Here is a 24319-nt window from a genome sequence, read left to right as displayed (position 1 = left end):
AACACCAGGCTGTTCCGCAGAAGTAAGAGAAGCAGATATTGCCCATTACCCAGTTAGGACTGTAAGAATATACCTGAGGAGGACAAAATAAAAGAAAAAATGAAGTTCATATTGCTTTTAGCAACAGAGATTTAATTCAGTAAGAAAAAAATTATTCAGGATGCATGTTACTCTCCCAAGGCTCATTAATATGAGGCTAAAGTTAGGGGTCTTGAGATTCAAGCTATTTCAACATCCCTAACTATAAGGGAACATAGAAGCCATTCAGTTTTTTACTTCTTGGTTGTCAACAATTTTTGTTTATTTACATGAAAGACCTATCGGATATATCTTGGGATTTTTAGTCCATTGGCCCTGGTGCAGGAGGCCAAGTAGTGTTTCCCCACTTTCCACTTCCTTCTGCCTCTTCATAACTACCGTCTTTGTGATGGCAGTTCGTTTAGGTACATCCGGCTGTGCTGTATGGAAGAGGGAAAGGTGTTGTGTTGTTTGCCCAAGTCTTGAAAGAAAATATTTCTAACCATATACTTACTTACAAGAAACTATTCCAGCTACTTGAGTCCTAGGTAATCTTGAGAACTTTTGTTTTTGTATCACACACTGACTCACCAGTTTCTATACAGTGCATCAGTGGCAAAAATTTTCAACCTCCAAGATTCCTAGCTTGTGTATATAGGTATTCAGGCTCTTGTAAACTGATGGTTTTGGATTAGAGAAATAAATTTTGCTTTCTTAAAAATGAATTATTTAAAAATTTTTTTAGGTTGAATATACTTTTAAGAATAACATTACAGGCAGTCCCTGCTTACCGGCGGCCCCGATTAACGGCGTCTCGGTGTTATGCACTTGGCTAATGACATCATTAACCAGATTGTCGGCGCCGGTAAGCGGTTTATAGGCACCGATAACTGGTTAATGGTGCCATTAAGCAGTTTATTGATGCTTACAGCATCATAACGCCATTTATTTATTATTATAATTTTATTATTGTGATGTTCCAGTCAACGACGATTTTTGGTTATCGTCTCTTGGCTGGGAATGGAATCCCGCTGTTAACCGGGGACTGCTTGTACTGGTTTTTCCTGACATACAACATTCATGAAGTTAATGACACCCTGAAATAATTTCATATTCTGTGAATAGAATTTTGTCCACCTTGCATACAAGAAAATAATGAAAGCCTTTCATATTAATTACAGCCTTATTCAGCATAAACTTGTTCAGGCACAGTATTGGCATGATCCCCTAAAGGAGGACATCTATCGAGAGAAGTCCATCTTCTTGGCTGACATCAATAACGATAAGGTTAGTAGAAATGGTGGTATCTGTAAGCACTACCAAATGATGCTGTACATTGACAGTAGAAATAAGAGTGAAATGGTTTACTTTATATATGTAACAGTAATAACATAAATGAGAGTGAAATGGGTTACTTTATATATGTATGGTAATTACACACCCATTCAAGGAATAGCACATTCCTCAGATCTCATCACAGTATTAAGCTGGTGGAAGTTTATTGTATTTTGATGGAAGGCAATGGATAATTTCCATGCACACTAATTTGGAATTTTCCTGTTTCATTTTCAGGAAATTAATGAGTCCTACAGAACCAATCTGAAGAAACTAGAGAATTTTGTTATGGTGAAGTTTGTGGATGACTCCATGGTGGTTCCTATTGAAAGTGAGTGGTTTGGGTTTTATTCACCTGGCCAAGATGTTCAGGTTTTGCCACTACAACAAACTCAGCTTTACATAGAGGTTTGTGTTAATTTCAGTTTCTAATCTGATTTTCTCATTTTGTGTTTATCCCTAAGAGTTAGGTTCAGTCTTTTTTAATTCAATTTTTTTTAATTTCATTGCTAGGAATTTAGTTTTGGTAATGAATATTACTACAGTAGTTGTTTTCTCTTTTCATCATATGTCTTTATTATGAGTAGAGGCACAGTAGGCCATCAACTTATGTGAAATTTAAAGGAATTTGAACTGTCAGGAATTTGATGCAAAAATCCAAGAAAATTTAGTTTGGATGCACTTCACAAAATTCACACCAACTGAGGGTTTTTTAGGTATATGGTCATTTTCTTTGTCATTTCAGTCTGGGTAGGGGTTTGATAGATTATACTATCCTATTGTTTGCTCATGTTTTGTCAGGTCTAGAAAGAAATGTCTTGTCAAAATACAAGAAATGTTGAAGTGGCTTGAAAATACGAAGAAAAGATTCGTGAAAGCTAAGAACTGATCCATCTTTATTAAATGAAAGGTCTTCAAATACTGAAAGAAGTAAAAATGCTTGGGTTGATGTATGAGTTTTATTTTTGAGGAAATCTCAGTTTATCACAATTTGAAAAAATGTTGACAGTGAGTTAGGAATGTACAACATATTGCTTGAACTTCTTATAAAGAATATAGAAGAACATAATGGAGGAAAGACAGATATTAAGATACTTAACTGTCAGTTTGGATGCCAACAACAGAGGTCTTTTCTTTATATTACACAGATATTAAATGAAATTTACATTTTAATTCTGTACATAGTGTTTCAGAGAAGGAAAGCTTATAACACAGTATTTACACTAACAAGCAAAGAGCAGAGTTGCTTTTATTTTTTACATCATGTTGACAAAGGGAAAGGTATTAGGAACTTCAAACATTGAACAATTTTCCTCCTGAGGGTCATGTGATGACGCCTAAGACTATATCAATAGAAAATGTAGATGTCAAATTAAGTGTATATGCATGCACTATTTTTTGCACTTACAGAATTATTTTTAAGTAAATTTCTTTATTTTCAAGGACTATACATTATAATTGTTTATTAATATGTAGGTTTTGTAGTGTTACATTTATCAGCAAGTTCAGACTTGATAGGAAGATCACTTCTTCACAGGACCGTCTTGGACTAAAGGAGATGGATGAAGCTGGGAAACTTCATTTCCTAAGTGTCAATGGTGACCATTTGCAGTTTGAGGACAAGTGGTTCTTAGAAGAAATTGTGGATAAATTTGTGGCATAGTGAGTAAATTTCAGGTTTTTCTTAATATATTAATTGTAAGAGACATTATCATGTGTAGAACTAATCCGTCACACTGTTAACCTGAAAAGAACATGACTGTTCTTTCCAGCTGGCTTCCATACATCCACACTCATTCCACCGGGTGATTCCCTAGTGTCAACATCTCCAAGTAGTTCATCTTGTGTGCTTCTAGATTGTATGGCTGTTTGCTGTCACTCTCAGTTCAGTCTTGTCACTTTTTCTCGTAATTCCCATCCTTGGTCTGTAATTCCTATATTGGCATGTATAAGTTAGGTATACCTTAGTTTTACCAGACCACTGAGCTGATTAACAGCTCTCCTAGGGCTGGGCCAAAGGATTAGACTTATTTAACATGGCTAAGAACCAATTGGTTACATAGCAACGGGACCTATAGCTTATTGTGGTATCCGAACCACATTATAGCGAGAAATAAATTTCTATATGTGGAAGTTGGAGGGCACTTTCTTTCATGTCATCCTTCATGGGATTTGAGTAATTACCTGATATTTGTTCTTTTATGGGAAGACCTTCATTCACAGGTGTTACTTCTTGGTTTCATGTGCTTAATGATTAACTTTCAGAATACAGTGGTGGAATCTACGTATATCTTGTATTTTCGGAAATGTTTTTTCTGTATTGTTCCTGTGATTGTAAATATAGTAAATTTTGCTTCATTCTGATTTTATATTAATTGAAGAATTGTGTAAATTTAGGGGGTGAATCATTCCTAAAAGTTGTTATATGCTTTTAAGTAGTTTTTCTTGATCTGTCTTGTTTCTTCCCAGGGATAGGATAGGATAGTTAAGTGGTGTGGACAGTGAGCATCGATTAAGGGGTGGTGAAGCTTACCCCTGATGCTGTTTTTGTTTTGACCTATTGCTCATATGCTTCAGTGCATCTTATCACTGTCTTCCAAGTTAGGCATGCAGCTTTTGTATGTCCTCCCTGTTCAGAAATGTTTACATGTTCTTATCTTGTTGTAAACAGCAATGTTTGTTTTGAATTGGTATGTTGATCGCTGATTTGGATTTGTGCAGAATTACCCTAAGATCCCCACTGATGTGTCTTTGGACCCTTCAGCCAGCTACAGGTCACTGCTGTCCCAATCTGCTTCTGAGGAAAAGGAGACGAACCCCATAGTAGGGTAGTGCACACGAGATGCACTGTAGGCATTACTTAAGGTCCTTTACAGCATCCCTTTGGCCCCTAGCTGCAACCCCTTTCGCTTCTTTTACTGTACTTCCTTTCATATTCTCTTTCTTCCATCTTACTTTCCACCTTCCACCCTCTTCTAACAATTGATTCATAGTGCAACTGTGAGGTTTTACTCCTGTTACTCCTTTCAAACCTATTGCTGTCAATCTCTGTTTCAGTGCTGAATGACCTCATAGGTCCCAGTGCTTGGCCTTTGGCCTAAATTCTTTATTTTATTCAATTCAATTCAAAAGGAGATGAAGCACCATTCCCATTTCCTGCCATTTACTCAAGCCACAACATCATGTTGTCACCATGCCTGAGCATTTCAGCCCTGACCTTCGAGCCACCAACCTTGCTGCTTTTTCCCGAGTTTTGTGTAGCCACGATATCCTGCGCCTACTGTCATGGGCCCCGAGTCATGAAATTGCTACCTCAAGTTGCAACGCTTCCTCTGCTTCAGTCAGTAGACATAGAATTTATGGAAAGGATTAAGCAACAGATTGTATTGACAGTTTGAGAGAAAATCTCTTCTACCCTGTACTACACACTGGTGCCTTGGGCATCACTGTCTTTGACAGTTTGTACTGAACAAGTGGAGTTTGGGGAATGGCTACAGTTCCAGGCACCACTAACATGTAAAAATGAATTGCTTCCATAGCACCTGCAGTGACAGGAATAGATAAACCATGTGAATTGATATGTGGGCCTGTTACCCCAGTAAGAGAAGTGGACCTATGGGAAGCGACTCAGACAGATATTGTTCAGAGTCAGAAATCCAGGATTTCCACGATCCCTATTAGTAGACTAAAAACGGACCCCATCCCTCTTGGGCTCGGGCACAACCCCATTCATCTCTCTGGCAAGACTGTGGTTAGTAAGTAAAGGAAGAAACACACGCAGAGCTTCGTTCTATCCCAGCAGGAAAGTAATCCCCTTGCACACTTATGCCATTTGAGCCTAAATGGCCTTTTCCTCGAGGGAGCATTCATTGCTGATGACTTCCCACGGGATAAAACCACAAGACCAAACCTTGCACAACAGTACAAAGTTTGACTCTGTTAAAAATTGGGTGTAATGGTAGAAGAATATGACAAGGAGCCCATGGAGGTTCTAAGGGCCTTGCATGATGAATCCTCCTTCAGGGAGGGACCTGGACTAAGTCTGTGAAATCTTCAACTTTGAACAGCCCTCCAAAGAAATATTGGAGGCTGAACTTCAGCATAGGGATAAAGGCTTGACGGCAGAGGGTTTTGACCTGCCCTTAGCATGATTGCTGTCAAAAATCCTTAAGGCTGTCATATTGAGGATGAAGGCTTGGGGTACCTCAAGGAGTACAGATTGATCTGTGGGCCTCTCCCCTTATTTGTTCTCCTTACCAGACCAGAAGTTAGGGAGATTCTACAGAATGAAAGGCTGCAGTACTCAGCCTAGAAACCCTTGAGTGGAACACCTTCAAACATTTGTACAGGGAATCAATTTTACATCTGAACTGGCAAATGTAGATTCTTGGTAGGACAGGCTCTCTTCTGGCAGAGTTACCAGTAGGACCCCTTGCACAAGAACTTTGGGAGCAACTGACAAATATGGCTATGAAGGCAAAAATTTTTGACTAGAGGCCATCTCACTATTTTGTGTAGCCAGTTAGAAGCTTAAATCATTGTCTCCCAGCAGAGCAAGGCCTTTCCAGCGGGGGAGAGCTTGAGTCAAGTCAATAAAGGGCCAACCCCTTGGCACTGGAGGTTGTGCAACAGACTATGCCCTCATGTCATCTCTGCAGTAATGCAGTCCCCAGTAAGTCCCAACAAAATTTGTATGGATGCGAGCGGCAGTGGGAAGGCAGCTGGATGTAGTAGGTGCCACTGTAATCAGCAGCATAATAAGGTATCTTATAAAACAATGTAATTTTTCATTCTGCTAACGAGGCATCTACTTTTTGGTTATGTTTTTATGAAGTACAATCAAGAGTTGATTTACCAAATCAGGTAGAGTAACATCAGTAATTTTACTTGCTGCTGTGCTCAGCAGTTAGACCGTTACCTTTTGCTTTCAGCCTTTTATTGCATATTTCTTTTAATTATTCATTTGATGTTTGAAATATCACAGGTTATTTCAAATATTCTTTGGTTATTTCAAAGCTTATACAACTCTTATGTTGCTTGATCTGGGAACATAGGTGACAAATAGATGCATGCGTTGAGGCTTATCTGGCTTTAAAAGTCTCTTGGTGGCTTGAAAGTAAAATATACCAAGGAATTTTTTAAGATTGTTACCATGCCTAAGCAATAGTTTGTATTAGTAAAATATAAATTTGGTTCAAAAGTTTTTAGTGTCAACAATTTGTTTTTTAAGTTTTTTTTTTTTTTATCTCAAGAAGGCAGTTTTTTGGTTAAAAATGTTTGCATTATGTACAATTGCAAAAGAAAAGGTACACTATGTATACAGGTACCAGTATACATAATGAACCTATAAAAACTCAATTGTGCATCAAGGATGCCAGCACAACTTTATTTTGAAAATTCTTTTTTTCAGGAAGGCTTGGGTTTATTGTTGTGATGATTACTACAGTACAGTATTTAAAAGAGTCGAGGAAAAATTTGAAGTTAACCATTAAAAAGTCTGTGATTAATAAAGAAACTGCAGAAGATACTTGGTATGTTACGGACGTACAGGTTTGAAGGTTTTGAAATATTCTTATAGAACTACTTGGTTTTGTGCTGACAACTTTTAGTATTTTTTGTAAAGATTAATAAATCCAGTTTAATACTTTTTTCTTGTTTTGGCTCCTTTTGTGAATCTTTAAAGTACCAATATTTAATATGTCATAATCTTATAGCTCTCTCTATTTTTAAGGATTGTTCCTGTATCTGCAGTCACAATTTGAATAGGTGTTTAATGGCACCACATTGGATCTGGTGTAAAGGAATGAGAAGGTAAAGTTTTAATATGAATCTTCTCTTGAGAAATTTAATATTCCCATCTCATGTCACTTACCTTGTACCAGGGTTATGCTAAAAAAAATGTTTATTTCCAGGGTCATTTACATTGCCAAGTACAATACCAAAATTTGTGGATAGGAAAGAAAGTGCTGTGTTTGCCCGCGTAGAGGCCTTGATATTTTAAGAAAAACGTCAAGAATATCCCCTGCACATATTGACGGTCAAGGTTAGTCAAGTGTAGTCTATGGGATACAAGCAACTGGTTTCAGTAAATCTAGTAAACTTGACTCTGTACATCTCCCGTACAAAACTGGTTCCCATTTTGCATTTACTTTTTATTCGTACAAAAATTATGGTGAAAATGAGGACCCACTTGCAAACAGAAACACAACTACTGTCATAGAATCATGGAGGAACGAAGTAAGTCTCTTCTGGTGGCCAAGCTCTTCACTTTGGCAGAGAGGAATGTAGCAATTGTGGCAAGGTTCAGAGTAGGAGTTGGTAATTTGATGGCAGATGCTCTCAGCAGGGCAGTGAGATATCCACTCATTAAGTTGTCTGGAAGACCCTTTGGCAGTTTTGGGGGACACTCCTGCTAGGTCTGGTTGCCATGTTGTAGAATGGCAGACTACTGTTGTGCTGTTCTATGCAGACTGACTCAGTAGCTTTGGTGGTGGACGCCATGCACCAGGTCTGGGATGGCTTCAAGGTCTACGCCTTTACATTGTTCAAACTAGAGACAGGTCCTAAGTAAGTTTTAAGACTTCAGCAGTTTCTTGGATGATGCTTATCACTCCCAATTGGCTGCAGCAGAAGTGGTTTCCACATCTTTAGAGAATCTCAAAGTTCTTCCTGTTTTGAGAGGGCTTTCAGAATAGCCTCTCTTCCACTGTTTTGACAGCCTACCAGAGATTACATTTTCACTCATGGAGATTATCCAGAGTAGTTCCATTTACCAGAAAGCATTTGTTGTAGAGCCTTGTGCAAGACCCAGGAGAATAATCACTGGAGTCCCTACCACAATGATGTGAAGAACCTACAGCAGCTCAAGGGCTGTTGCTGCCTTGGGTATGAGAGCAGCCAGGATGCCTTGCACCAGAATGTCAAATGATGTGACACGGGCTCACTGCTAGTCTCCCTGAGGCTGCCTCCTGAGAAGAAGGCTTTTCAAGTCCAGAAGACTTAAAATCATCTGAGCTCAAATAAAAATCAGACTTAACAATAAACATAGGTGGGGGCATGGGGAGTAGTTTGCAGGTTGAACATTATCTGAAGAATCCATATAATGTAATCAAATAGCTAATCTCCTTTCTTTCGTCCCAGCGGTCAGTATATTTTCCAGATCTGTGAAGATTTTTCAACAACAGTTGATGGAACATATTTATCAACAGAAATCACCCCATAATTACCTGTGACTCTGTACTGTTAAAAGTTGGCCAGAGGCGGCAGTGTTGTGCTTTTTGAAAAATGCTGTTTTATACACATCACCAGTCACAGAATGTGAGCTCAGGCAACACTTGCATAATTCTAAACATGGTATCACTCATGTCGAGCAATCATGTTTGAGGGCAGCCTGTAGGACTTTGTTCTAGTATTAGAGTAGCCATTTCTGAAGAGCTTCAAGCAGTTTAATATAGTGTTGTATTATTTCTTAAACTGCAAGTATACTCATTTTCTTCAATTGTTTAAAATATTACAAAAATCTTTTAACATTTATCCCCAGCATACTGCACTGGTGGTAAGCATCTAAACCTATGAAGGCATATGAGAGCTGGGCTTTCCAAGTACAGTTGGAGTTGTGCAGAAAATTAACAAAAGACTGAAGTGCCAACAGTATTGCTAAAGCATTTTGGGCTCGCCTGGTCAATATCATCTATAATCCTTCAGATCAAGAACACTGTTTAATAGCAAGTCAGAATGCTTCGTTGTCGTATGCCAAGAAAATTTCCAAGCAAGATCCAGTCATAGTGGAGAGAGTGAAGGTTCTACCCATATAAGTCCAGGACATTAACAGGGAACCAACATATCTACTTGCATGATAATGAAGGATTTGCCAGTCTGAGAGATTGAGGACCAGATTACAAGGGCACACTGATAAAAGGACATCTGTTACTGCTAATACAAGCCTAGCTATAAACCCAAGTTCCATTAAGTGAGCCAGTATTTGCTCTTTATGACATTAGCAGAAATTGAGTGCTGACAAAAAGGCTGTAAAGAAGATTCCAAAGATCCTGAAGCACGAGATTTGTGACGATGGTCTTAGTGACAAGACAAGGCTAATAATCCTCTCATAGAATTCATGGGTGCAGAAAGGGTGTATAAAGGTGCAAGTTCAAGTAACTGTAATTTGGAAGTCTAACTCAAAGGTTAGGATGAAGACTGCAAACTTCCATAGCTACATGGTCAGGTTTATTCCATCAGCTTGAATAGCCTGCTGGAAAGAATAATTCTAAACAAATTCCTCCTTAGGGTTAATGCTCCAAGTCATCCCAAGCCTAATGACTGGGGTGTTCCTATACTTATTTGTTGTTTTTGTCTCTCAGTCCCACTTCTCTTATCCAGTCTATGTGCAAGGGGATAATCCAACATTCAAAGGGTTGCAATGAATGGCATTCAAAGGGTTGCAATGAATGGCTTGGTTCAGTTCAGAACAGTAGGGAGTGTTTTAGGATAATGGATGCTGCTGACTTCATCATTCTTGCTTGAGATGAGATGCATCTTTCTGTGTTGAAACACTCCTAAGACGACTTGAAATGCATTCACTTCTTCACAGGTTTCCCTTCTCTGGAAACTGAGGTAACCTCAAAGATAATTGCGAAGCTGTCACACTTAACTGCCAGTTGCTGAACCTACGAGTAGTTGATGGTAGATGAGAAATAGTAGGTAGCATCGTGTAATCTCTCCAGAACTTGCGAGGTGTTAATACTTGAGGATGCTGTTAGTAGATCTGAACACTTCAAGGATAGCAGTGTGGATTCTCCTACTCATTGCCTTCTTTGTCTTCTTCCCGTATAACCATTTTCTCCGTTTGTCATCATCCAGATGAGTTGCCTCTCACCACAAAAATATTTTCATTTGTTCATCCAGATTCCAAATTAGTTTTTTTTCAAGATTCATAACTTGTTGAGATACAGTGATGAGATTTGACTCTATATTTGGTAAAGTGGACACTCCATGACAAAAATTTTCTTCACAGATTATATGAGGTTGAATATTAATGAAATAGTACACAAGGTATGGTTACTGTAAAACAAAAAGTGTTGAACCTTAACAGTGAATACCTACTTGTTAGTGTTTCATTGTACAGTACAACTTAACCACTTGCCCTAAAGTCTTGTTAAAGCTGAATAAAACTCTTCTAATGCCTTTTTATCTTGTTTACTAACATTCCTTTTGTGTATCATACAGTTTTACCAAAATGTTAAAAATCAGATCTTTAACAGTTAAATTCAACACCCTTTTTTGTAAGGAATGATAATATATCTTTAGTCACAATTTGAGCATTGTGTAATCAAAACCCAACAAAGTTACCTATATTAGACAAAATTGGAAGATTTGAGTTTTAATAGGAACTCCACTAAGAAAATAAATATCCCAGTCACTAGTAGCAAAGTATGAAGTACCAAACCTTTTTTAGCCTCTGTAACTTAAAAAATACCAAAAACATTTATCACAAAAGCTTTATTGACATAAATCTAATTCTCCTAAATCTTAGATGGCAAAGAAGGCAATGTTACTCTCCTTTAAAATTTACAGATACTGTATAATATATATAAAGCTTGATTTTAAAATATTTTATTACCTGCACAACTTCTTTTTATAAAAATCACTGCAAAACAATAAGTTACCTCCATAGGATATGAAAATTCACCAACATTAAAAAATAGTGTCAATATTCATTCCTTTTGGTATATGATACATGATTAGAGCACCATGGCTGAATATGTAATGGAAAGAAAAACTTGTATCATTCACAGGGACCTATGCTTGTCAATAACGTAATTTCAAGCTGTCCCTAACTGGAAGTTTTTCATGTACATTGAACTGAAACATAGTATCTAGTCTAAATAATTACAAAATAAAAAGTCAATTCCCTGAAATAGTCTGGAAATCTTAAAATAAATCTCCATCAGCAACTTTCTACTCTTCCTGACTCATGCCCTGTGAAAATACATGGCTACCATGTTTCACTTGACTTCTCTCACAAATTATCATCAAACTAACAACAGACTGGACATGATTTTTAAAAATATGGTCCACAAGGCAAACTTGCATATAAGTATGCTTAACACACTACAGTATACACTTTGTACAATTAGTTCAGATATACATATATTTAAGCTGATTAAGCCAAAATCTAATTACACATGTCAAGAAATAAAAAAAAAAAACACTTCATCACAAGTTAAGTGATTTGAGTGAGTATTTAATATCACATTGAACTGGCATCACTGTACAAAGAGGGAGTATGCAATAATAGAACCCACAGGCCTTTTTCTATGTTTACCACAGCAGGATATTTTACAATAGTTGCTAAAATATTGGAGAAACAAGATGGCCTGGAATTTCTCATTACATTCATCTCTTTGTACAGTGCAACCACATATGGACTGGCACAAAGGGTAACAGGCAGCTTGAAACACTAAAGTTATGTCGATCATTGATTTGTGAGAAACAAAATTACCAGTACATGGAATAATATGGGTCTTCTGAACCCTTTTTGCAAAATGTACTGGCACTGTCTTGGGAGGCAATCTGAACAGAAGTAGTACTAAACTGATGCTTTAAAAAAAAAGGAACTAAAAATTTCTAAGGAGCAATTTAGTTTCTCTACCATACAGATGGAAAACTACTTAAGAATTATTTGAATCTCTTGGCACTTTTCCACTCACTAGCAGTAACAATTCTGCTCAAATCTGTAAAAAAAGATAACACTTTTATATTTGGAAGTCAATTCTGGGAGGCATTTCAAAACTAATTTTTCTATTTTACTTCTCTTATTTACTCTAAATACAAACATAAATGGCATCTGAATATGGGGAAATCTTTTCTTCATTTCTGTCAAAACGCTATTTTCTGCTGGGAGGGAATGACTGGCGATAACCCCCCAAAACACTTTCTAAAACGGAAACACTTGGTGAATCAGTACATGTATGGTCCAATCCATAAGATTGTCCTGTGTCAATTACACACACACACACACATACTGTATACTACATATCTTTATGCACCTTTTCATCTTTCACACTTGCAAGGGACATATATCAGCCCTTCACAATGGAAAGTGTCGTTTCTGCGGTTTATGTACAGATACTGACTGCACTCAATTCCATCACAGTATGTTTAAGATAAAATGCATGACCTGGTACACATTAACACACTCCTTTTAAGATGTTCTCTGTGGGTTTTTACTACTCCACCTTCTTGGCCAGGGCAATGGCCACTCATAGTGACGAGGCACTACCCCATGGACATTTGCTTCAAATTTCTGGAATATTGGGTACCACCATAACCTTTCAAAGAAGTTGTTTGGACCATTTTCCTGAAAAAGAAAGAATGAATTTTGAATTGTGTTCATACGATATACATTTCAATTTTTGTCGGTTATACACCAATTACTAAGTTACGTATTTCAGAGATAAGACCGACTGGTCTAGTTTAAGACTTATTTGCCATTGGCCTAATTAAGACTTATTTGCCACAGCTAAACAACAACATTCTGCAAATTTTTCATGTGTACTAAATCCTAAATAAAGCGAGAAAGCAGTCAAGGATCAGGGTTCGAAACTTCCGCTAGTTACTGTTGCTCAGTTCTAAAAACATTGGAAATAACATGTAACTCATAATACTTTGTAACATCACAAGAATCTCAAGCAAGTGCTAGAAAATATTTCAGACATAATTTCAAGTAACTTCAAAACCAATGAATACAGAACCATACAAATTTAAAAGTACTCTTACCTTTAAAGTGGCATTATTAGCCATCGTGTGATACATGTAGAACAATCGTGTAGTAATAAAATATGCTATTAAACAGTCAACTGTATAATGGCCTCTTGCAATAAGGACCATCACTACCCCTGTGATTGCCAGAAGTCCGAAACACCAGTGCACCAGCCACCAGCGTCTTGGAGTGTCTGCAAACAGAAGGCAAGTTGTTATCCAGTGAAACCTTTTAAGAGCAAAACGATACGGCAAACAAAAAAATCTACAAAGAGGCATCGATTTCTCAAAATAAGCTTACTCTATATATCATACTAAAAAGTTTTGTAAGAGAAAACCCAGGAATACTTAGGATAAATTTAATGTTTTTCATAAGTAAGTAAAGGGTTATAAATCAAAATTTATTTTCACAGTACAGTACAGTAATATCTCCAGCAGCTTACTTACATTCTCTTACGATGAGGTATGCGCTTACAAGGCACACTGTGTGGCCTGAGTATATGTAATCACCACAAAATGTGTGTTGCCCGTTGATTGATAATCCAAACCCAGATAAAAGCTGAATAGCTCTCTTGGCTACAAGCACTGGGCTTGTGTAATTAGCCTTGGGGGAACAAGGATAGTTGGGGTTTGCTACTGGAAGGACAGTAACGTACATTGTTATGGAACGATAAAAATACAAGAGGCCCAGAATAAGGAAGATCCGACGGAAGATGATCCATCTGAAAAATGAACGAGAATTGTAATGTTACTGATTTTTTCATTTTGATTGACTGACCTTTTATTAAGTGATAAAACTAATCTATAGTAATCTTTAACCATCTGCAGCAATATCACCAAATAATTCACTCTAACACTACATTATAATAAAATTCTACAAAAATAAAGGGGGGAGGGAATACTTTTACCTTAATTAAAAGAAAATTTTAAAAAGGGGGGAAATATTTTTACCTTTCCCAAGAGTAAATTTTACGTTTAACTTTCCCAAAAGAAAATTTTATCTTTACTTCTCCCCCCCGAATTTTGACGAGTCTAAATGACAGTGGCTGGTTTTGGAGCCTTACCTGTGTTTATGGAATAACACGACCATAACGCACAGGTAAACGGACACGATGATGATTATCTCCGAGACATCTAAGCCCCATTCTTGTACATTGATGTTGTCAAGCACAGCATCAGGTAGCGGTGGGTATTTTGGCACTTTTTCGTGTGTTAAAGCTAATGATACTGTTGTGAAAATCCAGTTGGCGAACAGAAACAAAAAGGCTGCAATAATTAGAAACAAAAAGTAATTAAGTAACGTCCAGGCATTTCAAACTTGAATTTTAAGGATATCACTCGAGAATGTACACAATACACATGAGTACATAAAAGTAAAGTCTTATACAGCACTGCAAATCCAACATCCAGTGTAAAGTGATTAAGCATAAAAAGAAAATGCTCTCTCACCTAATAAAGTTTTAAATTTCTCTTTGGGGAATCTGGGTTCATCTCTGTGAGGTGGAGGTATAGGAATCTTCACCATACCATTACTACTGCTACTGTCGTAGAATCCTCCACTCCCATCTTTACTAACTCTGCAATGAAAATTAATAGAATCTATTAAATACAAAGACTCAATGTCCCAAAAAACTCTTATTCTCTTACATAGCAACATTTTTTTTCCCCGTAAGGAGATTGTGCCATCAATGTACCCCAGTACTTGAGGATTTTTGCAGCATCCCTTCAGTCCCTAGTTGCAACCCCTTTCATTCCTTTTACTATAATGCCATTCATATTCTCTCTTCCATCTTACTTTCCACCCTTCCTAATAATTATTTCAACATTATTTTCAGCCCCGAATGACCTCATAGGTCCCAGCACTTGGCCTTTGGCCTAAATTTTATCTTTCAATTCCAGTCAAAAAGTTTTGCTTTACCATAAAAATGGCTGACACACTTGATAAAACATAATGACAGAGGAGCCAATATATACTAATTTGTACTTGAATTGCGAAAAATTATATATTTTCCTTGGATTAATGACATACCTTACACCAACTTGCCACACCATAAAAAAAAATCAGGCCCAATGGTCACTCCTGAAGTCAAGATTACACAACTTCACATTGTTCCTAATGCAATAACGTGGATGGCCTGGAATCTAAGGTTTACCCATCCTAAAAGAAATGATAGATGAGATACTTAGACTTTTCTGCATGACCAACTATGATAAGAACATACATTCAATAACAAACAAATGTTCACGAACAAAGCCATAGAGTGCATACCTGTTTAGGGTTTTGAGAAAGCTCGTATTACTTTCCTCAGGGACTCTGCCCCAAACATTCTTTTGAATAACTTGTTTAAGTAACCGAGATGAAAATCTTACTCTCACTGACCTGGGAATGTATATCTGTCTCTACTATTTAGAGTTTATTTATGTACAACCTTTAATGACTTCACAACGAAGATACAATCTGCGACCGCACTGTGAAGTGGCTGTTCTAAAACTGATTTTAGGCCCCAAAAGGTTACCCAGCCTGTCATTTACCATCAAAATAATAACGGGGATTTTCAGTGAGAACAGAACAGAGACACCGAGCATGAAAGGAGGAGCCCATCTTAGGTTACAGCCGGCAAATGAAAACTAAGACTTCACTTCACAAGGATCTATAAAACCGGTTCCTTCAGCTAAGCAATCGGTGGCGGGTGACACACGATCTAGCCTTGGAACCGTGTCTCTTGCTTTGGACACAAGGGCAGGTGAAAGACGGTGTGAGCATGCTTCAAGATAAAAGCAATCAAACATGCTTTCAACTTGGGTGCAAGACACTTTCCCCGACACAAAGCCCTACGTGATCGAGTGAAGTTTTAAAGGAATCATGGACTTGACTGTTCTTATGTTCAAGTGTAAATATCCTCTAAGACGTTTCAAAACTAAGATATTTACCCAAAACTGGTGACCTGATCAGGTTAACTGTCTCGAGTGAACCGAGTCGCCACCGCTTCTTCAACTAAACAGCCAACAACGCCGTGAATGACCCACTTTTTTCAACATCCACTGGAGGTCACTGGTTTTTTAAAATAGTGCTGACGTTCAAGGCATGGACTCTCTGTCACTTTCTGCATTTAATCATTACTGTTATCTTTGTCACGAATAATAACCACAGCATAAGATAAGAGCAGAATTTGTCGCATAAAATACCTTGAATCTGTGCTTCGCACGACTTCTGAAAACCTTCATATTACTCTATGACGTTGGCTACTTAATTCCATACACGATTTCGACTTAAATATGGAAAAATTCGGTGAGATCAGGTGCTGTAAATTGAATCCGATGCATGTTATGAGAAAACATCACTACCACGAGCAAAAATTCATACAGACGCACTAGAATCAAGGTAACCGAAAGCAAGCACCGGGTGGAAAAAAGAAGCGGCAATGTTTTATGCACGAGGTACTGCGTATGTGACGAATGCGGGGAGGGAGAGAAAGAGAGAGAGAGAGAGAGAGATAACAAGCACGCAGGGTAATGGTGCACTAAAACGGGGAGAATGGCGCAACTGTAAGTCACAGTGGCCTTGAATGCCATTATTAAAGTAGCTAGGTAAGGAAAACTTTAGGGACTACAGAAATAAGGAAGTTATAAACGGTGCACAAATGTTGTCTTTTCCTTCAACGCTTCAGTCTTGAAGATAAGTACAAGGAACTAGAACAGTTCTGATTATATATATATATATATATATATATATATATATATATATATATATATATATATATATATATATATATATATATATATATGATATATATATATATATATATATATATATATATATATATATATATATATATATATATGAATGAGAGAGCGATAAGAAAGGCTTGAGTACTGAAAGCGCAGTGTCAACAAAGGGACGAAGTACCATTAGATGAAGAAGGACTGAGGCTGAATCTTTGAAACATTTAGGAACAGCGATATCTAGCAAAGCTTGTAGTGAGTTGAAGTTTCGTGAAAGACTTCATGAAAAGGCAAATTTAAACACTAGGGGATCAAACAGGCAAACTAACAAGAAATTGAGATTATAAAACATAAGTCTGTATTGCTATTCGGACAAGGATCATGTTATGACAATACGGAACTATAATTATCTAAAACATGTCGACTTGAGGAAAATGTCTTTCAGAAGACTATTAGGAGTAATATGACAGGAACAGGTACAGATTATACCGTAAGGGAAATTACGGAAGTTCCATAAATAGATCAGAAATTGGAGATGGGGAACCGGAGGTAGAAACTTCCTCCTGAAACCCCCCGGGAGAATAGTAGGTACGTGACATCTTACCCTGGGGTCCTGAAAGCAATAAAACAGTTGGAAGACCCGGACCAAAGTCCCAGACCCACTTAGGTGGGAACTATGAAAAGGAAGTCTGGAAATCAAGTGGAGATTTGTGGAAGATAAAGCACAAGAAAGCCACTATCTTCCTGAATATGTTGTGCAGTTGGAGCCTCAAAAGTTCAAGCGAAGATGCAATGCATTACTACCCTAGAACAATTCACCTTATATTTTAATTTATTTAGATATTTAACTATTTATTTATGAAATTTTTTATATTCTTTTCTTTTCTAGTAACTGATTTCTTCTTTCTGTATTTCTCATCACCATTTGTTACTTCTTTCTAGTGAACACCACAATATTCTTTGGAAGCTTGAAATTTAAGTGAATGGCCCCTATGGTGGGCTTGTTCCACATGAATAGGATTCGTCTTCTGAATAATAATAATAATAATAATAATAATAATAATAATAATAATAATACCATATTCAATAATAATAAAAAACTGGGGCGACAAAAATGGGGCCTGAGGCACGCCCGCCGGCACCACTCACCCATTACTGGTGATGTAGGAGCCGTGACTGGGGAGCAGAGGCTGGCGCTGATAGACGTCGTGGGTCATCTGGCAGTGGTCCGAGTCGTCCACAACACTGCTGGCACTGCTGGAAGTGCCACTCCTGCTGTTGCTCAGCCCTGAGCCGCCGTTGTGGTGTTGGCTGTCGCTGGCCAGGCCGCCATTCTCGCCCACGGAGCCGTACCTTCCTCCTCCGTCACTTTTCTTCCCGCCACCTAACACCATCCTGAAGGAGAGAGGAAAGAGAGAATGACATCAGTCGTCCGTTCTTTGATAGAGACATCTGTTACTGATACACAATAACAGTTATTACTGTTACTTATATAACAATGGCAATGACATCACAAGTGAACCCGTTTTGTGAATGGAAAGTATTCTAATATTCAAATAAAAAAACAAATCAGTATGTAGCACACTGTCTACACTATTAACAAGAATTATTATTAAGATAGACAATATATATATATATATATATATATATATATATATATATATATATATATATATATATATATATATATATATGTATATATATATATATATATATATATATATATATATATATATATATGTATATATGTATATATATATATATATATATATATATATATATATATATATATATATATATATATATATATATATATATATATATATATATATATATATATATATATATATATATATATATATATGAGAATGACTGAGGAAGAATGTCTGCAGCTCAGTTGCTGCAGAGAGATGGAAATAGAGAGGAGTGGCGAGCCATGATTGCCGACGTCCTTGGGGATATGGCACCTGGATGATGATGATGATATAATAAATATATATATATATATATATATATATATATATATATATATATATATATATATATATATTATATACTGTGCTAGGAATATATATATTTTTCTAATACATATATATTCCCTAGCACAGTCTTTCTCCACTTTCTTCAAGTGTTACTGCACATGTGGTTTCCATAATTAGCTGGCGACCTTCAAAACTGCTACATCTATGATTCCTAACCCGACTGTTTCACACCACCAGCCGACGGCCTTCTTGAGGGCTGCTCTATATTCATAATGGAAATGCATTCTAATATATATATATATATAAGAGTACAGCCAAAAAAAGGATATAAAGAAAGAACAGAAAATGAAAATTTAGAAATAAACAGAAACTTCAGGAAATTGATTAACACATTTCTCCGGCCTTGATGCCTCTACATGAATACCAAGGCATATATATGACATCTGGACTGCTGTATTAATTGGTAATCGTCTGTGTACAGAAATATAATGCATGTGAATGTCATTTTATCGTGTCTATAAACGTGTGCCTGTGTATATTGGCCATTTCCTGGCCCAGGATCTGTTCCCTTCTATCCACGCCAGGTCTGAGGAAATTAAACCAAGTGTTTGGGGAACACCATGGATTTCCCGGGAGGAGGGCGGGAGAAGAGGGTAGGGGTGTGAGGAGGAGGAGGAGGAGGGGGCATTGACGTCATCAGTTAAAAATAAAATGGCCTTAAGGATGACCTCCGTTTTCCCTTCCGTTCCTGAAGAGAGAGAGAGAGAGAGAGAGAGAGAGAGAGAGAGAGAGAGAGAGAGAGAGAGAGAGAGAGAGAGAGAGGGGGGAATTTTCCTATCGATTGAAAACCAAAATGTCAAGCTTAGCCAAGCCTACAGCACACACACAGGAAAAGCCGAAACATAAAATAAATAAAATCGCATCATAGGTCATGACTGTGACCTGTAACGTCCGCTCAAGACTGCTGCTGTCCAACACGACCTATAACGGCAAAAAGGTCCCTTTCATGGGAGATTACAGCAGCATCATACGATCACACGGTAGAAGGGTACAGTGACTTGACATGATCTCTCCCCCGCCCAAAAATCCGGTGCCTAATGATTGATTTATACCGGTCTTGATCGATGACGAAGAGCATCTGTCCCTCGATTCAGTCGCTGGAGCGAGGTCTCTCCTCGATGCTTCTCCAGCATCCAAACAAACTGTTCCTTGAACCATTATAAAAGGTAGCTTGCTTGGTATGTCATTGTACGTTGACAGATCAGGCATAGCATAATGGAATTCAAATGGAATTCGATGTAGTGTCTGGAATCATCCAATCCTCCTTAATTTAGTGACTTGGAAAGTACCACAGAATACAAGACTAGCCACTTCCCTGCTCTGTCACGGAAGTTACTTACTTGTTGGGATGCTGGATTCCAGCAAGTAACGATCTATCTGTTCTTTAACAAAACCTAAACGGTCAGAGTCTTGCATTCTGCAGTACTTCCCAAGTCACTAAGTTAAGGAAGACTTGGATGATTCCAGACACCACATCAAATCTCATTATCCTTTGCCAGGTGCGTCAACGTACAGAGAGATGCCAAGCTACCTTTTATAATGTTTCGATATTTAAAACAATAATGTGAAGTACAAAAATATTACGGCTGTCAAAAATATATAGAGCCACGCTCCCAGCAAAACATTTTTAAACGTCCCTGAATGTTTATAAAAGGCAGTGACTAACAATATCTCAAGTGACTATGTACACCAGCAGTACAAAGAGTGCAACCTCCCAGACCTAGGTTATAGAAAGTTAAGGACAAGTTTCTCAGTGAATACAATACCGTGCATCTGTACACTCATGAGTGAGAGACTGTGCGCTTACGTATGCAAAACTCCCTTAATATGAGTCAACTCATCACTTTACTTTCACCCTGTCATTAAACATCATTAAGAACACTTTCTCTGTGTCGTAACACCACGACAGTGCTTCTTCCCCCATGAAATTCAGTTCCACTGGAATTGAATTGAATACAGAATTTAGGCCAAAGGCCAAGCACTTGGACCTATGAGGTCATTCAGCGCTGAAAGGGACATTGAGAGTAAAAGGTTTGAAAGGTGTAACAGGAGGAAAACCTCGCAGATGCAAGTGTTAGGAGAGGGTGGAAAGTAAGGTGGAAGAAAGAGAATATGAAAGGAGGTACAGTAAAAGGAATGAAAGGGGTTGCAGCTAGGTGCCGAAGGGACATTGCAAAGAATCTTAGGTAATGCCTACAGTGCACCGCATGAGGTGCAATGACGGCACTAGTGACCCCCTACGGGGCAGTTCTACTGGAAGAACGGTCCTCAAAATGTTTTCGGTACGGAGAAATAAATACCAACTCAGCTCTCCCGTTTCGAACACCACGTCCACGGAAGTCCTCCAAGGCTCATCGCTATTCACGCTTTAAAAAGTACAACCGTGAAATTGTTTTTCAAAATAAGCCCTTTTATTGGGCTTCTTCCTAATCTTGACAGTGCTTATCCGTTTCCCTTTCTGTGACATTTCAAAAAGCTATTTTCTGCCGGTGCAGATGCGTACCGCACGTGTCAGCTGAAAAAAGGGTCAGTCAAAGTTCTCACAAGGTCGAGTGTTTGAAGGGGAAAAATAACCTTATACAAATTAACTGAGAGTCGGGTCTCCCAAGGCGCCGGGCCACATGGCCCACATTTCTTCCACTCATTCATTCATTCAATGAGTGATTTTCTTGGAACTCGCGACCGCTTACCCGGGCGCAGTTTCCTGAGATGCAACCGAACACCGAGGCCTTTCCCTGAAAGAAGCGGGACGCCACATCTTAAAAACAAACCATAGAATTTTCTTGAACAGTCTCATTCCACATCCGGACTGTATATAACAAATGTTCGGCAACTACATACCCCTACAGAGAAGATCTTGAACAGTCTCATTACATCCGAAAATGTTGAATAACAAATGTTCGGCAACTACATACATGCAACAGAGAAGATCTTCAAGTCTCATTCCACATCCGGACTGTATATAACAAATGTTGATGGCAATCAACCTTAGTACAGAGAAGATCTTGAACAGTCTCATTCCACATCCGGACTGTATATAACAAATGTTCGGCAACTACATACCCCTACAGAGAAGATCTTGAACAGTCTCATTCCACATCCGGACTGTATATAACAAATGTTCGGCAACTACATACCCCTACAGAGATGTTAAGTATAAAAGAAAATGTTGAATAACTTTACACCTTCATGCAACCATTTCCAATTTTCAAAGAATCATTCTATTGTGAAATAAGTATGATGGCTGGGGTATCAACCTTAGTAATAGATCACTCACATATACATGCTATGTAAATAAACACATATGTATTTGTAAGTGTGTGTATACATACATACATACATATATAAATATATATATATATATATATATATATATATATAGAGAGAAGAGAGAGAGAGAGAGAGAGAGAGAGAGAGAGAGAGAATGAGAGCACATCATCCACGCGTAACTGCGCCTGGCTACGTCGACTTTGTACCCGTAATGTCAAGCGAAAAACACGCTCTCGGAACTGACACTTGTCAAAGGAAAATCTCACTCTACACAATAACATTAATCTCGGTCAAACAAAAGCAAAAACTAGACCAGAGTCGGAGAGTTCCACTTACGCGCTCTGACCACACGCACGTCCAGAGAGTGACTGACTCGGATTAGTCATGTCGTAGCTAACTTTTGAAAACTCGAAGCCAAACGAGTGCAGTAATGAGAACGCTTAAAATGTAGACTTACTCAACCGGATGGGCCCCCACCAGTGGATCCTGGGCCCCACGAGCGTTAAGACCACATTTTTTTCATTAGCACGGACAGGAAACACTGTAATGCCGAGGTACGTCACCGACCAAAGAATTTTACCTTTCTGGAATCGACGACCGTCGCCAAAGGGGCGCTGCCACTACTGCTTTGTGCGTTACTAAGGCTTTCACTAAAATACAATTCGTACTCAGAACACTAAGTAAAATGAGCATAATTTCTCCTGATTAATATTCCCGCAAATTTCCCTTTAAAAGAAACAACTGTAAAGTATTATTTGAAAAAGAAAAGATAAAAAATGACAAATAGTCCGGACGCAAAAACTACAACGAGTGGATATATGGTATCCAAGCTAAAACAGTTTTGGCAGGGACAAATGTCGTCTGTCTCTTCTATTACAATTTAAAAGTTATAAATTCTCCATAAACACATTTGTGTTTTCCGACAAATTTTGCGGTTTTATCAGTGTTCAACCTCAATAACTACCAATAATCATTCCTCTCTTACTTCAGTGGTCTCTCTGAGCCTTAAAAGAGTATTCTGGATATAATCCTGGAAATACTGAATTTAAGCACTGATAAAGACATCATTCCCTTGAATGAAAAGAGAAGCTGACGATTGTAAAGCCCAAGGTCACAGCCCGACAGGCTTCACACAGAACAATATCAAATTTGAGTTTTTAATCTATGCTGACTGAGAATGTGATATTAGGTAAATTATTGGATCACCAACGTAAAACAGGTTTTGCTAGACAAACAGCCCACGCACGGGCAGTTATAATCGCCAATTACAGCCTTATCTTCTGCTGCTAACGACATGGTTCTATTTACGGATGAAGGTAAGTGTGGCATCTTAATTTTGCTCGACCTTAAAGAGTCGCTTTCCAAACTGCAGTATACGATTTGTTGCTCGCGAACCTACGCTCTAATGGTCTACAGAGTGAAGCAATCTCTGAAAACTTATTTTAAAAACAGTAGTTCGACCAAGGAGTGTTTTGGGTCCTGTTAGGTGACTGTCTTGATACAACCGAGCTGTCGCAACTATTTTTGCTGATAATACACAGTTTTACGAGCCATTCGGCAAAGTAGCAACTACGGAGGAGAAACTGAATCGGATAATGGGTACAATCACAAAATTTCTGGAAAGGAAACGGTTGAAACTGTGTGGTGATAAAACTTGATGATTCACTGTAGGAAAAGAGATCGCAGGCGCCTAAGGCAATGCACCAGCGCTAGTTTTATGCCTTACAGTAATCTGGTAAGTGATCATATCAATAAAAAACTGGAACGTAATGGAATGGAATATAACATTTTGGCCAAATGCCAATCCCTGGGACATATGAGGTCATTCATCGCTGAAAGGGAAAAGGAGTGTAAAAAAGTTTTTAAGGAATCAAAGGAGGAAAACCTCAGGTTGCAGCTAGGGGCAGAAGGGACGCTAAAAAGAACCTTGAGTACCGCCTACAGTGCACCGCGTTAGGTGCACTGACGGCACTAGCCTTCTATGGAGCTCAGGAATACTGCATTTATACAGAATACTGAGACGAGCTTACTGTTAAAATGTTCGTTAGTAATTAAGTCACTGGTGCGTTGGATTATTGCGGGTTGACCTATGGCTTACAGAATATAGATCCAAGACGCCGTAATGTGAAAATAGACCGGTGTTCATGGAATTTTATTGGGAATAAATCAAA

At 38.0% G+C, this 24319-nt stretch overlaps 2 protein-coding genes across 11 annotated transcripts in view; one reads left to right on the top strand and one right to left on the bottom strand.

Moving 5' to 3' along the window:
* Ppt1 (Palmitoyl-protein thioesterase 1) overlaps window positions 1–7000 on the top strand; it is a 34735-nt gene extending 27735 nt beyond the window's left edge. The window contains exons 5-8 of the mRNA XM_067114798.1: window positions 1200–1305; window positions 1591–1761; window positions 2891–3015; window positions 6764–7000. Of these exons, the coding sequence (XP_066970899.1) occupies window positions 1200–1305; window positions 1591–1761; window positions 2891–3015; window position 6764 (403 nt within the window). The 3' untranslated portion in view covers window positions 6765–7000. The remainder of the gene's footprint in view (window positions 1–1199; window positions 1306–1590; window positions 1762–2890; window positions 3016–6763) is intronic.
* Window positions 7001–10532: 3532 nt separating this feature from the next.
* The window catches only part of LOC136845048 (phosphatidylcholine:ceramide cholinephosphotransferase 1-like), a 274371-nt gene continuing 260584 nt past the window's right edge, over window positions 10533–24319 (bottom strand). For 8 of the 10 annotated variants that reach the window (XM_067114793.1, XM_067114796.1, XM_067114792.1 and 5 more), the window contains 6 exons: window positions 17986–18231; window positions 14563–14690; window positions 14178–14379; window positions 13561–13835; window positions 13132–13307; window positions 10533–12712 (listed from right to left, as the gene is read on the bottom strand). In XM_067114793.1, coding sequence (XP_066970894.1) covers window positions 12557–12712; window positions 13132–13307; window positions 13561–13835; window positions 14178–14379; window positions 14563–14690; window positions 17986–18230 — 1182 coding nt within the window. In that variant the 5' untranslated portion in view covers window position 18231 and the 3' untranslated portion in view covers window positions 10533–12556. Of the gene's footprint in view, window positions 12713–13131; window positions 13308–13560; window positions 13836–14177; window positions 14380–14562; window positions 14691–17985; window positions 18232–22484; window positions 22630–22728; window positions 22857–24319 lie in introns of those variants that run through there. The other 2 variants (XM_067114788.1, XM_067114790.1) reach the window with 2 other exon arrangements.

Source organism: Macrobrachium rosenbergii, chromosome 13, assembly GCF_040412425.1.
Source record: "Macrobrachium rosenbergii isolate ZJJX-2024 chromosome 13, ASM4041242v1, whole genome shotgun sequence".
Lineage (NCBI taxonomy): Eukaryota > Metazoa > Arthropoda > Malacostraca > Decapoda > Palaemonidae > Macrobrachium > Macrobrachium rosenbergii.
The sequence above is the reverse complement of the archived record's forward strand: the minus strand, read 5'-3'. Positions and strand labels throughout refer to the sequence as shown.